Raw genomic sequence first — 15,383 nt, 5'->3', positions numbered from 1 at the left:
TGAAGCAAAGTATCTCACACATCAAGGAGGGGAAGAAAAACTCCCCACTTCCAAGCCACTAGATACAAGTCAAGAAAATACCAAAATAGAACAGCGATGCAAATTAAGTTTGTATGCAGTGACACTATGGAGCATTTGCAGTTCTCTTTGATTTTCTCTAGGTAAATAATTATAACTAATTATAAATATAACTAAATGTATATATTTAAAAACCCTCAAGGGGGTCCAAAATTATTTAGAAAGGCAGGAAAATATGGGGGTCTGAGTGTTTCTCCTCACACACACAATGGTAAGAGATATTCCTGTGAGGAAAATCTGAGAAAAGAAAGATGCTAGCTAAATAACAACAGACCATCAGCAAAACACACACACCATCTACTTAAAATCGTAGCCAGGATGTGATTTTCATCTTTTCATAAATAACATTGCTTCCAGATGTATATACATATGGGATGAGCATCTTCACAGAAACCAGCGCTTGCCTAACTGTTCTTTAACTAAAGTCCTTCCTATTTTTGCTGGTACCAAGTAACCATCAACCCAGAGCTCCTCAGAAATCATATCATCCCATCACTTGTCCAATGCAAGAATCCTCTTTTCCCCAGAAAATGGTCTTATAGCATTGAACTATCCAGCATGGAACTGCTGGATTTTCACCAGCTGTAACTGCTATGAACTTTTCTTTTTTTAAAATATTTCAGTCCAAAACTGCCTTTTGGCATCTTTTACCATTAGTCTAGTTTTGCCCCCAGAGTGGACATGGTCTGCTCTCTTAAGAGGAAATACTACAATTTTTTGAAAACAACTATCCCATTCAAATACTGCCACTCTCTCCCTAGGTTTCTCATTCCTAGGATACATCCCTCCTCCCACTCATTTCTTCTACTGGTTCTTCATACTCCATACTTTATGTATCATTCACATTTTGATAATTCTGACTGCTAAATATCCCTCGAAAATGCTGTGACTCTAAGTGAGCACAATATTCCAAATTGTGGATTGTGTCCAATCCACAATATTCCACAATATTCCAATATTCCAAAATTCCAGGTGAAATTGATAATGATAATAACGATGGAATAATGATAACAGCTGCTACCTATGGAAAGACCAGCACCAAGCATGGCACAAAGATCTCTGTCTTATCTCATTACCTATAAGGTATTGCAATATTGTAGAGATGAGAAACCATAGCTTGAAAAAGCTAAGTGACCTGTTTAGTTAACTTGAGAAATCAATGCCAGATAGTTACTATACTCAATAAATCCTTTTGGGTGCCTGGGTGGCTCAGTCCGTTAAGCGTACAACTTCGGCTCAGGTCATGATCTCATGGTTCCAATTTGAGTCCCATTTCAGGTGAGCTCAAACCCCACTTAGGGCTCGGTGCTGACAGTGTGGAGCCTGTGTGGGATTCTCTCCCCCACTCTCTCTGCCCCTTGCTCACTTGCGCCCTCTCTCTCATAAAAAATAAAAAATAAATAAATGTCCCCGATCCACAATACATACTGTGATACCACTATGATTATCATAGAGTGGTATACTAAGTGGTATACTTAGAGTATTAGTGACATACTCTAAGATGCCATCAGTTTTCACTTTAGGAGTGGAAGAACACTATGCATTATCTTTTCCACTAAGTTCTTAAAAACCCTGTATGCATATTTCCAAAAATATTGAGCAGTACACAGCATAAGCTATATCCAAAATATATTAACCTGTGCCATAGTAAACATGGATTCAGTACCTTAGTCTGCTTAAGTATATCAATCTATACTGCCCTCTTTAATAAAGATTATTCCAAATAAAGTTGTTGAAAAGAAAATGGAGCCTTAATTCCACCAATAATCTGACAGCAAGTTGTTTTACAGAATATCCAAATTGGAATTCAATACAACAACAACAGACACATTTCTATTTCCTGCTTTCCTGAAGCATGGTGAATATCTGTAGGAAAAAAAGAAGCCTGTGCCAACACGCACACACTTATGGGCACATTTTGCTACACTGATTGCACAGACTTTAGATGATCAGTGGGTGAGGCTGTCTCCTCTGGCCAGTGTAAAAGGTTGGCAAAACCACAAATGGATTACATTTTAAAATGGATTGTACTTTCATTCCATCTAAGTACAGATAGATGTCAAAGAGCTTTGAAATCTCCCTCTTTGGATTTTGAAGCTAACTATTCATTCTTTTCCCATTGACAGAAGTAAAAGAAATTAATTTGCATTTTATACTGTAGGCACAACTGGCTGAGACATACTATGAGGAAGTAGACAGCCCTACAAATAATGAGACTTACTTAGAATGTGAAAGTAAAAGTTGAGAAGGACAATGCTGTGTTTTCAATCTCTCCTTGCCTGGATCTACTAGATCTCATAATTAGGTCAAATCTCCAGCACTACAGGAATCTTTAAATATAATAAAATTGGTATATAATCATCATCATCATCATCATCATCATCACCAGTTATTATTTATTCGATGTCTACTATGTACCAAGCAAAGTGCAATATTTTTTTTTTAATCTTTATTAGTTACTTTAATCCTCATAACAATTTGTTGTGGTAGATATTATTATTCCCTTCTTATCTATGGGAAACTGAGGCTCAGATAAGCGGGTTGGCTTTCCCAACATAATGTATGTATCAGTGACTGTGAGAGGACAGCAAGAACTGGTTTCTGATGCTGCTACAAGGGCAGGGGTAGGATTTTTTTTTTTTTTTTAGGTCCTAAAAGGACAAGCCTGACTGGCTATCTCAGTGAACACTTGGCATAGTCCTGTGAAGTTATCTATGATAGAGCTGCTAGGAAAGTTCTAGACTCTCTAATTTACTGTAGATCGCACTGAGGCTGAGACTAACTGAAAAACCAACAACATTGGGAATGAGAGTGTTAATCTTATTCTCTGATTTACTGAGGCTGCCTAGTCCAACTCACCCAGAGACAGGCTGAGATAAAAGCACACTAACAAATGAGGGGAAAAAAAAAAAAAGAGAGAAACCTTTGGGTTTTTAGCAATGTGAACAGCCTGTCAATGTATCTAGTTGACAGAATTCCACATTCCCTTCCAGACAAGTGGTTCACATGCCCCAAGTGGGGAACCTAGAAAATGGGGGTTAAAGAGTGTGTAAGACAATCTTGCCCTCATGAGGAGGGGAGAAAGGCCATGTAGCTGACACTGGTATTGGGCAACTAATCTGGCTCAGAGTATAAGAGATTAGTCCCCTAACTATTCCCATTTCAAAGACACATAATACTCCCCTTGCTCTCTTTGCATTATTTTTCATTTCTGGATGGGACATAGTAAATGGCCTTGCAATAAACTCAATCCTAATATTCCCTCACTCAGAATCAAGTTATATTACTTTCTCTGCCATTAAACCAATATATGAATTGCTGGCATACAGACAAGGTAATAATGATTTAGTAATGCCACTATTGAGGTCATTTGCATTTGAGAGAGGCAGGGAAGAAGGACAGTCAGGAGGGGAAGGAGGGAGAGAAGAAAAGTAAGGAGAAGGGAGGTAGAGGCAAAGAGGGAGAAGAGAGGGTGAAGGAGAGGTAAAAGGAGAATAAATGAATGCCTAAAGTTTGCTTAGAAGAAAGAAACGGATAAATAAGGTTGAATGTCAGGCATCAACTTCAGAGCTAGTTGTTAAAAGTCTAGGATCATAAACTCATTTCAGTAAGCTTAATTAGTTAACTACCTACCAATAATGGCAGAATATCATATATATTATTAATATAACATATTTCATGATCATTCATATAACAATGATTTTCTGTCTGTTCAGCGTAGTACTGAAAGTCCTAGCCAGAAAAATCAGGCAAGAAAAAGAAATAAAAGATATCCAAATTGGTAAGGAAGAAGTAAAATTACATGTTTGCAAATGACATGATCTTATATATAGAAAACCCTAAAGACTGCCTCCCCCCAAAAAATAGAACTAATAAATTCAGTAAAGTTTCATGATACAAAATAAACATACAAAAATCAGTTGCATTTCTATATACTAACAATGAACTCTAAAAACAAAATAAAGAAAGCAATCCCATTTACAATAGCATCAAAAACAATGAAATACTTAGGAATAAATTTAACCAAGAAGTGAAAGATCTGTACAATGAAAAGTATAAGACATTGATGAAAGAAACTGAAGACATAAATAAATGGAAAGACATCTCATGTTCACAGATCAGAGTTAATGTTATTAAAATGTCTCTATTACCCAAAGCCACCTATAGATTTAGTGCATTTCCTATTTAAATTCCAATACATTTTTACAGACATAGAACAACAAATAATACTAAAATCTATATGGATACACAAAAGACCTTGAATAGCTAAAGAACTCTTGAACAGGAATAACAAAACTAGAGGCATCACACTTCCTCATTTCAAACTATACTGAAAAGCTATAGTGATCAAAAGGAAATCCTGTCATTTCCAATAACATAGATAAAACTTGAGGGAATTACACTAAGTGAAATAAGACAAAGACCAATACTGTATGATCCTACTTATATGTGGTATCTAAAAATAAATACTGAAGTCATAGAAACAGAGAGTAACTTGGTGGTTGTCAGGGGTGAGGGTTTTTGGAAGATGATCAAAGATGGTTAAAGGTTTACAAAGATGAATTAAAATATGAGTAATATTTAGGCATCTAATCTACAGGATGGTGACTATAGTTAACAATTCTGTATTGTACACTTGCAAGTTGCTAAAGAGTAGCTCAGTCCTCAACATACACACACAATGTCACTGAGGTAATGGATTTGTTAACTAATATTATTATGGTAATCATCTTACAACATATACATCTATCAAATCATTGCCTCATACATCTTAAACTTACACAATGTTATACATCAATTATATCTCAGTAAGGCTGTGGAAAAAATCTATTCTACTCCATTTAATAGGGTAACTGTGAATTGAAATGAGAAATGTAAAAGCCCCTTTATTAAAACTTAAACTTTCTAAAAGTCTGAAGAATTGTCACATTAATTTAAAAAAAATCCTTGTCAGAATTATAATTTAATTACATTAAACACCTGGGTGTTGGCTGTGTCCTTAGGCATCAGTTCTTTAAAATAAAAGGGACTTGTTTACTTACCTTGGAGGGTTATGAAGAGCTCAAATGAAATAACATGAGTACAAGTGCTTCAACCATGTGTACAATTCTGATTATTTAAAAGTCCACGCAAATTTCACCACAAAAAATTCTCTTACCAAAACCTCACTGTTAGCACACGGCAACCTAATTTTTTTTTAAATCCTTATATAAAAAATTGGAAACAACCAAAGAATTTGGGCTTCGAAGAACAATCTGCACTTTAATTCTATCATAAGTTAATAAAGTGAAAAGTTATCCCAAAATACTTACATAAAAATAATTATCAAAATCCTATAGACCAATTTCATTAAATAGTTCTTTATTGCAAAGATCAAAAGTGAAAATAATGATGATTTGAGAGCACAAGTATGAAATCAAGTTCCTCAAAAAATGTATGTAAATTCAATAATCTCTGGAAGCTATTCTTTTTTAACAGGCCAAATACAAGCTGTGTTCCATAAAGGCTTGTATTTCCACTCAGAGCAGTGACTTCGAGTTGCACTGCTTTGCCACAGCTAGAGTTTTCTCACAACAGCTGAGAGTATCCCATCCACACAGCAGTCAAGTTACTCATTATCTAGAATGCTGGATATAAAATCATCAGCTTCCAATTGTTTGGTGGGATGAGGCATGAAAACATTGCAAAGAACTGACAAAGAAAAGAGATTCGAATCCTCTTCCATCTCAAATGACCTCTAAAATGGAGAGGGGTCATGAAATCAATGTTTTCACCCACCCAACAGGGTAGATGATTGAGTCATCAAGAAACCGTGGCCCAGAAAAGCAACAACACTGCAAAACAAGTCAGCACAGGAAAGAAAATAAACAGACACAGACACCAATCTTGCTCATGATATGGCCTCTAGCAGGAATGTAAACTAAATTTTAGACAGTGAAAGTAGTCCCTTGAAACAAAAAATATTCCACCAATCCACATTCTGTGAATATTTTAACTGGTCCAGAGGCCACATTTATTTTGCAATTGCAAAGACATAACCTCTCTGAGAGGCAAAGACAATTGGGATTTCCTGTGTCTCTCTGCCATTACCACCTATTTTTCCAAGCTTGTTGCAGCTGTATGCACCAATTCCATACTTTAAATGCCTAGAATAGCCCTTGGTCTTCTTCCAGGGTCTTAGCATCTTTCTTTTATTGCCTATACATCTCTCCCAGGGATTTAGAGATGAGACTAAGAGGGTGGCAGCATCACTGAGGAAAGATACTGACTCCGTCTCTCTCCACCAGATTTACTGTAGTAGCAGTACTTTTGCGGGACCTGTGGTCTGGATATGAACCAGAGTAACCTTAAAGCAGAGTTCAGTCTAGCTTCATTCTTAGAAAAACTTACAGCTTTCAATTTCCAAGGTGCAGTTTTGTTCATCCAGTGGGTACCGCCTTAGGTCCATCATGCAGGCAGCTGTGGTTGTGATTCTAGAAGAGAAATAGCAATGATACATGCTGTTAGCTGGTCCATGGCTGGAACTGGAAAAATTAAATCCAAGTATCAAAGAGGACAGAATTGGGCCTCTAGGAGACTGACTTAAGCCAAAGTTCTAACGAAAAAGGGTGCCACAAGTTCAGATAAGCATTTTCCTTTATGAGCCTTGGGCTGATGTATTAAAAAAAAAATTGGACAAAATCAGTATTTTCCCAAAGTGTGGTCCATTACCTACTTGTACCAAAACCATCTGGGAGCATTTGTTAAACAGGCAGTTTCCATGCTCCAGAATGTCTTGGGGCAGGGAGGGATGGTCCCAGGGCTCTTTATTTTTCTAAGCATTACAGGTGATTAAGAATATCAACACAGATAATTCCTCTTCCACTCACATTTGTTTCCTCCTCTCTCTAATCTAATGTTAATTAAATCTTGGATTTGATGCATCATTTTTGACATTTATATACATTGTATAGTACTTATCAAGTGCTTTAATACAATACAGTATCAGCCTTTCATGTATCACCTGATTTGCTGTGTGCTGAGTAAAATGATATTCTCATGACCTGTTAAGAGAATGTCCTCTCATGGATTGGCAGATTTACTTATTTAGAACACCTGGTACCTTTATTCTTTTATCAGGAAGATGTGAACATGTCCTTTTAATGCCTTTATATTTCTCTATCATCATCTTTTTTTTAGAATGAGAGAGAGAGAGAGAGAGAGAGAGAGAGAGAGAGAGAGAGAGCCCAAGCTGGGAAGAGAGAGAGAGAGAAAGAAAAAGAGGTCTGGGATCATGACCTGAGCCAAAATTAAGAGGCGGGCACTCAACCAACTGAGCCACCCAGGTGCCACTCTGTCATTATTTTTCACTAATCTCTTATTGAAGATCTACTAAAAGGAGTCAAAAATCATACAGTTCTAAATGATTTGTTAACATGTATTTTCTGATCAATAAGTAGCATAATGTCATGAAAAAACACAAGTTTTAGAAAACAACAGACATAGGTATAAATTCTAATTCTGTCTTGCTAACTGATTGACATCAAGATGGTTAATATCCTTTAACCAACCTTAGTTTCTTTATCTATGAGAAGGGGATATTATTAACAACAATAATGGTTACCTAACAGGATTTCTATAAGAATAATTTGTATACAGAAGAGTACCTACATACAGTGTGTCCTTTAAATCTGCCGGAAAAAGAAAAACTAACAAGAAATTGATATTGAATTTGACCAACTTTGGCTCACTCTACTCTGAAGGGCACTTTACTATGAGTTAAGAATAGAAAAATAAGATACAGCCCCAGCTTGGGATAAACAGTCTCCAGATAGATATTTTTCATTAAAAGGTTGGGCACAGTTTGCAAGTAATCTAGGTAGACTGAGTCTATGAAATTCCTCAATTAGGTGTGAGAGTCCCACTCCTTAGTTGTAGGATGGAAATATGTGACTAACTAAGTGTAAGTAGTTCATACCTCTTTAGTTTGGTTACTGCTTCATTAAGGTTTGTGCTGTTAACTTTTGTTTTTCTTTTTAGCAGGAAATTGAGTATCCTAGGGCTGATGTTCATGCCTGATTCCTTCCTTTCCTTCGCCAAGAGTTAGCTACTCTGCCTCGGCTCCTTTCCATCTCCATTGTCTCCCTCAAAATCTATGGCCCTGTTGCCTCACCTCATATAATTATTGTAGATAGGTCTCCTGGCCTCTCCATTTGCCTCCCTACCATCCATTATCCACACAGCAGTCAGATCTTTTAAAAACATAGATTAGATTTTATCATTCCTCTGCTTCAAATTTTAGTGGTTCTTCCAAAAAGATCCAAATTTTTGACTGTGTCTTACTGTGCTCTAAATAATCTGCCTCTTCCTAAAATCTCAATATTATCTCATACCAAGTCCTTTCTCACTATCTTCCAGTCTTCACATTTGTTCTTTCTGCCTAGAATATGTGTCTCTCTGAACTTCACAAGGCCCTCTTTTATGATCCTTCACCTCAAAAGTCACCTCCTCTAAGAGGTGGCCAAGCAGCCCATCCAAAGTAGTTGCCTTAACTAATGTTCCATCTTATCTGTTTATTTCCTTTAGGCAAGTATCATAATCTGAAATTATCTTGCTTATTTATCTTACTTTTTAAGATTTTTAATGAAGTACAGTTGACATATAATATTAAATTAGTTTCAGGTATATAGCATAGTGATTTAACAATTACTCAGCCATAAGAAAAGAATGAAATATTATCATTCACAACAACATGGATGGACCTAGCAGATATCATGGTAAGTGAAATAAACCACACACAGAACGAGAAATGCCATTTGATTTCACTTACATGTGGAATATAATAAACAAAACAAATGAACAAACAAACAACAACAAAGGGAGAAACAGACTCATAAATATAGAGAACTGGTGATGGCCAAAGGGAGGGGGCTAGGGGAATGGGTGAAAGGGATTAAGAGGAAAAAACTTTTTCTCCCTCCCTCCCTTCCTTCCTTCCTTCCTTCCATCCTTCCTTCCTTCCTTCCTTCCCTTCTTTCTTTTCTATCTTTTTTTCTTCCTTTATTTCTTTCTTTACTATTTCTCTCAATAAAATGTAAGCTGTTTGGGGGCACGGGTTTTGTTATAAGGCACAGATTTATTGTAAGGCAATCAATAAACATCTGTTGGATAAATAAAAACATGAATTATAAATAGGCAAACAGTTGTTTTTGCTGATTATAAATCTTTTACTTGGAGGATTATCTTACTGCATTATTTCTGCTCTTTTTTTTAACTTAAAACATGTCTTAAGTTTTAGGGGTTTGTCTTATATTTTTAACAGTAAATACATTTTAATCCATTTAATTAACATTGCATAAAGAGTACTAGAGTTTATCTTATCATCAAACTGATTGTTTCGGCTTTCCCTGAGTCTTACCAAATACTTACATTTTATAAATTCTAAAAGTATATAAAAATTAACATTCACAGTTAATAATTTGCTCAGGGCCTAAAAATGACAATTTATTTTGGCTATGCAATACATGGCTGAATTTCTCACTGGCCTACTGATTTTCTTCCTTCTTTCTCTTCTTCCTTCCTTCATCCCTTGTTTCCTTCTTTCCTTCCTTCCTTCCTTCCTTCCTTCCTTCCTTCCTTCCTTCCTTCCTTCCTCTCTGTGTCTTTGTTTCACATGTAGCTACAACCTGAATTGTTACTAACACATTGTAGCTACTAACCTGAATTTCACATGTAGCTACAACCTGAATTGTAGCTATAACCTGAATTGAATACAGAAGCTTGTATTATGTAGAAGATAAATTTTCAAAGAAAATAAAATTAGGTACATGATGGGCATACCAAAACTCCCATGTTACTTCCGTAAAATAGCATAAATAATCTCCATCTTGAGAAACAAGAGAAAATTAACTTCATCTGATAGAATGAACACAAAGGACATTAAAGGTACAAGGGCACACACATGATAAAAAAAAAAAGGTGAGAGCCATAAACAGATGCTCAACAGTGTAAGTAAGGTGAAGTTTGCAATAGCTACTATATAGGCTGTGGTTCACACTTTCTGCTGATACATATTCATGGCAACTAACATCTGTGAACTAGTGCTGTAAACATTAGTGCTGTGAACAAGAAAAATAAATTGACCAATGCTATAGCAGAAGACGTGAGTTTCCACTCACATTTAAAAAAAAGATGAAAGTGTTTTTCTTACATCAACATTTATATTTACACCTGTGTTTTACTCTTTTAATGCTATACTGCACAAAAAATATATATATAACTATTTTCCAGTCAATATTTCCAAGGCACTTGTGTCTCCTATTGGCTTAAAGCAGAAACTCTGTAGACAAAATAATCCATTTTGAATCCTGTTCATATAGACCAGAATGAGTGAACTAGGATGAATCACTTAGATCCTATAATACTTGGTTGCTTCTGAAAATCTGAAATTAAAAACTTGCCAACCTAATTTGTTATAAGATGATAAAGGTAAGAAGAGATCTGTAACTCATAAAATGTTCTGTAACTCGTTATTACCACATGCTAATGAGCAAATACAGTGATAACTCATTTGACCAATGGTTAATATTTGGAAATATGTATATGTATGTGTTTGTATACAGAAGAAATGTAGAATATGCAAGCACTTATATTAAAAGAAAAGCAGAGTGGGGTGCCTGGGTGACTCAGTCAGTTAAACATCTGACTCTTGATTTCAGCTCAGGTCATGATCTCACGGGTTCATGAGATTGAGCCCCACGTTGGGCTCTGTGCTAAAGGTGCAGAGCCTGCTTGGGATTTTCTCTTTCCCTCTCTTTCTGCCCCTCTCTCTCTCTCTCTCTCTCTCTCTCTAATAAATAAACATTAAAAAAATCAAAGTAGAGCTATAAAATATGACATGAATAGCATCCAAACACAAAAATATGCAAAAAATCATTCTACACATGTATATAAAACTCTAATAGATTTGAATACAAAGTACAGACATGTGTTAACAAACCTGCATCTTTTCCATGTGTTTTATAATATCAGAAACTACATCTGTTTTTGTCTTATTTGTATTTCAAGCACTTTGCCAGGTCCCTGGCACTAAGCCAAGATTAAATAGTAATAATAATAATAAACAAAGAGAAGAAAAAAATTCATGGTCATAAGTATTCTCAAACTGAGATTTTGATGCAATTCTCTGTATTAAGTAGCTCATTAAATTTATGTAAAAATTCTAAAATCATAGAATTATAGAAGCTACTCAGAAAGGAATTTATTTAGAAAAGCTCAATGATCAACATCAAAATCTTTTCTTTGGAACTGATGATTTATAGCATTGCGAAGTTTCTCTAGGAACAATCAATACAACAAATATACTTAATGAGGTTTTCATGAACATTCCACTCTGAATCCTGATAAACATCCTTAATGGGCCTTAAATTACTTAACACTAGCACTAGTCTTTGAAGTGAAGCTAGTAACTCATTATGTAGGTATGCTGATTAAATTTTAAGTCCACTGTGAAATATATAGAGATAGTGTTGTCTTCAATCACAGGAATAGTCAATGATGCATTCAGAATGTGCCTCTTTTACCTGTCACAAATTTTCTACAGTTACAAGTTGAAAATGTGACTTCTTTAGGCTGAATATTATTACGCAATGAAAGCCACCTTTGGGGAATGCCAATATTCTGACTGGGCTAAAGATCTTTGGAGAAACTTTTTGTTCCTTAGCCGCTGAGTCTTGTCAACCAAAAATTACTTGTATCATAAAATACTGATATAGTGCAAGAAAACTACATATGTAACATAGCCTAAAACACTCACTAAAGGCATCTATAAAATCAAGAAATACAACAGCTATGCCAGCATTTTGCAGCAAAGCCACAACAAATATTTTATAGTGTCATTACCTGAGATTTAGTGATGGTACCGTATCATTCCAAGATTAAAAAGAATCAAAGATAGTTATTAAGTAATAATAGATGCCTTTGCCTCTCAGCCAATAGGAGATAACTCAGAATTATAATTAATGTGACATGCTTTGGCCCTTTCAACAGTCTTCACAACAGACTTCTGGCACTAGAATATATGCTCAAACATGTGCCTTGACAAGTCAGAAATTTGTTAGGATTTCAACCAGAGATGACAAGAAAGTGACACTGGATTTCTACTTTGTTTGATTTCTTTATCTAGATAACTATCCAATCATTTCATGCATACAAAATTATTCTTTTCAATATATATGTATGTTTTTTAAAGAAAATCAGATGTCTTATCCCCAACTATATTCAAAGCATGTCATTCTAATCCACAGCATGTTTTTACTTTGTTCAAAATGCACATTTACTTAAAAGCACAACTTACTCTAATTACAAAGGATAACAGGATCCTATAGTATGAGTGGGCATCATTACTAGAGAAAAATTAGGATGTAAAAACAGTCAATTATCAAAAAATATATTGATATATATATTTCTAGCTGTAAAACAAACTAAAAACTTCAGGTGGGAATGGGGGAAGATCAATAAACCAAAATCAAGCATTAGAGTACAAACTGAAATTTTGAAAAATTCTGAGGAGCTCATCTGAGTCACTTTTCCATAAGGTACTTGAAAAATTTTTGCCTCTCTCTCTCTCTAAGAAAACTGAATACTATTTTGTGTCTCACAGTCATCTTAGTTGGGAAGCTAATTTCTCACATATAACCCTCTTGTGATATGCTTGTGCATTTTGTAGAGCCGTAGATGACCCACTTTGGCATTCTTGCAAGTAATAAACATACCTCCTATTAACTGATCACTTACTGAGTTCTAGACATCATCTAGTGTTGCTTAAATGTATGATCTCATTTAATGAGTGTTTTTCTCTAATAGTCACAGAATGAGGGGTGGAGTTGGGATTTAAATTTAGGATGTCTGACTCCAGAGCCCACATATTTAACTGCTATGCTGTAACTAACCAGCTAGTTGACCTTGATAAAGTCATTTAGCTTCTCTGGAGAACTGACCGATTTCTGAAATCCCAAACGAGCTTGGAAATTCTATAATCCTATGAAAATACATTACATGTTCTGTGACCCTGTATATTTTGTAATTGTGTTTTACCCACACATTCAAATGCTGTATTTCACAGCTGTTCATTCTGTTTTAGTCAATTATGTAGATTAGCCTACCCCAGACAAGCAAATACAGGCCTCTCCCCAAGGAGTCCCACTTAATATTCTCCCCTGATTGAAGGTCTCCCTCAGCATTTTTCTTCCAGCCTGCGCTCTTGATTTACCTCCACAGAGTCCTTCTGCTTAAATTAAAATCTCCAACACTCATGCATAATTGTTTTTAAAAGCTCTTTACAAGTCCTCATAGTCACATGTGCCAGTATGCTCAACTTTGTAATCACCAAAAAAAGTAAGATTGCTAGCAATCATGTTCCCATTTGATAAATCGTGCATTTCAGATTAGAGCTATTTGTACTCTTCTGCAGCTGTTTGGCCTTCTGTGACTCTTTGCTTTTCTGGAATTTTATCCTCCATAAAGATACTCTGACCGTTTAAGGGCTACACAGGTTTCTGCTACAAATCCGGGTGCTAGTATCAAAGACATTTCCTTAAATAACATTGCCTGTATAATCCAAACAGCAGTATCTAACAAAATTTCATTTTGTGAGTATATAAATCCTACTCAATCAAAAATATTAGTCAATATGGACATACAGTCTGAGCCTTTTTTCTTCTGCAGTCAGTTCCTTAAAGATTTATTTATTTTTGAGAGAGAGAGAGAGAGAGAGAGAGAGAGAGAAAGAGAGAGAGAGCAAGCTGGGAAGGGGCGGGGGGGGGGGACAGTTCTGAAGCGGGCAGCAGGGAGCCCAATGCGGGCCTCAAATTCACAAACATCTAGATCATGACCTGAGCCGAAGTCAGATGCTCAACTGACCAAGCCACCCAGGTGGCCAGTCATTCCCTTATTTACTAAGATTCCCCACATTATATTCCTGATGGTCTCATCTGCAAATCATGTGCTTATATCAGGAATGAGAATATGCTGACTTCTCTAAGTTATGTTTTAAAGGAAATCTGAGTCCCTGAAAAAAGCAATCATTCTATTTTTTGACTCATAACCTAACAACTGAAATTTGACTTCAGATCACTGTAAGTGATTTAGTTGATCCAGAGCTGCTTACCAACTAGAAAGACATATAGCTGGGACTTTGATGATTTCAATAGTGATTATGTTTGTTTGTTTCAAAATTTAAAACAGTGTTTAGGTATGCCAGAAACGTTTTATTGCATTTATTAAAATATATTTAAAATATTTAATTTTTATTTTAACACATTAGAGTCATAACATTTCAGAATAAATTAATCAATTTTATTCTAACCATTTATTTGTTTATTTATTTTAACAAAATACATGGCTCACAGATGCTGATTTATAGCTCACCAGAGACAGACTGAGGTTACAACCTCATCTGGGTCTTTGCCTTTCCAGCTCTACCCTCCACCCTTAATCACAATGTTCTGTGGCCTTATAGACTAGAATGTTGGGACTTCAAAAACTGTCTCCCTGATTCTCTAGCTTCAGGTTGGAGTTGGCCAATGGGGAGGAGATCAGGAGGTAAGGGAAGGTAGGAGAGTGAGACCAGGGAAACTGTTTTCTAGGCTCAGCTCCTGTGGAACTTGTGTCCAGGTTCCCCCAACCATGCCTTGTTCTCCCCCTTCAAGTGTGGCACACTAGGGACCAAATGGCAACATGCTGATCCTATCCCTGGGAGGGAGGAAGTACTGTTCTATTTCTTTGTAAATTGACCTTATAATACATTGTCCTCAAACTATCCCATTTTCAGTATGCCATCTGTTTCCTACTGGGCCCTTGACTGATAAAATATATTGTAGAAATGTATTTAAAATCTGAGGTTTTTTGAATCAGACTGTCAAAATAATTAGGAGCATTCCATTCCTGGGTCCTCTGCCCTGGAATTTTAGGGATGAAGGGATGAAGTTTCCCTCTACCTTAAATGTACTTCCTCCTTCTATGACTGAAGTCTCAATTCCTCCCAGCCCTCTAGGAAGCCTTCTCCCTCCACCTAGCTTATGCACCCCTAAGTATCCTCCCCACTGGTCACTGTCATATCCCATTTCATTCCTTTAATTATACTTGTCATTATCAGAAATTATCCTCTGTGTACATTTGCTTCTTCATTATTTTCTGTCTCCCTAGTACATTCAGGGTCTATCTGAAGTTGGGTTTTCCAAAAGTAGATGCTGCAGGATGCTCATCGGGCATCATCAGCTATGAAAGAAAGGGAGAAGAAGCATGACTGGACAAAAAAACATCAGTGC

General features: G+C 36.0%; 1 protein-coding gene across 4 annotated transcripts in view; it reads right to left on the bottom strand.

Moving 5' to 3' along the window:
- Positions 1 to 15,383, bottom strand: part of GABRB2 (gamma-aminobutyric acid type A receptor subunit beta2) — a 237,053-nt gene that overhangs the window by 117,466 nt on the left and 104,204 nt on the right. For all 4 annotated transcript variants that reach the window (XM_045502749.1, XM_045502779.1, XM_045502768.1 and 1 more), the window contains one exon: positions 6,469 to 6,551. In XM_045502749.1, coding sequence (XP_045358705.1) covers positions 6,469 to 6,551 — 83 coding nt within the window. The remainder of the gene's footprint in view (positions 1 to 6,468; positions 6,552 to 15,383) is intronic.

Source organism: Leopardus geoffroyi, chromosome A1 (assembly GCF_018350155.1).
Source record: "Leopardus geoffroyi isolate Oge1 chromosome A1, O.geoffroyi_Oge1_pat1.0, whole genome shotgun sequence".
NCBI lineage: Eukaryota > Metazoa > Chordata > Mammalia > Carnivora > Felidae > Leopardus > Leopardus geoffroyi.
This window is presented reverse-complemented; position numbering and strand designations above follow the sequence as displayed.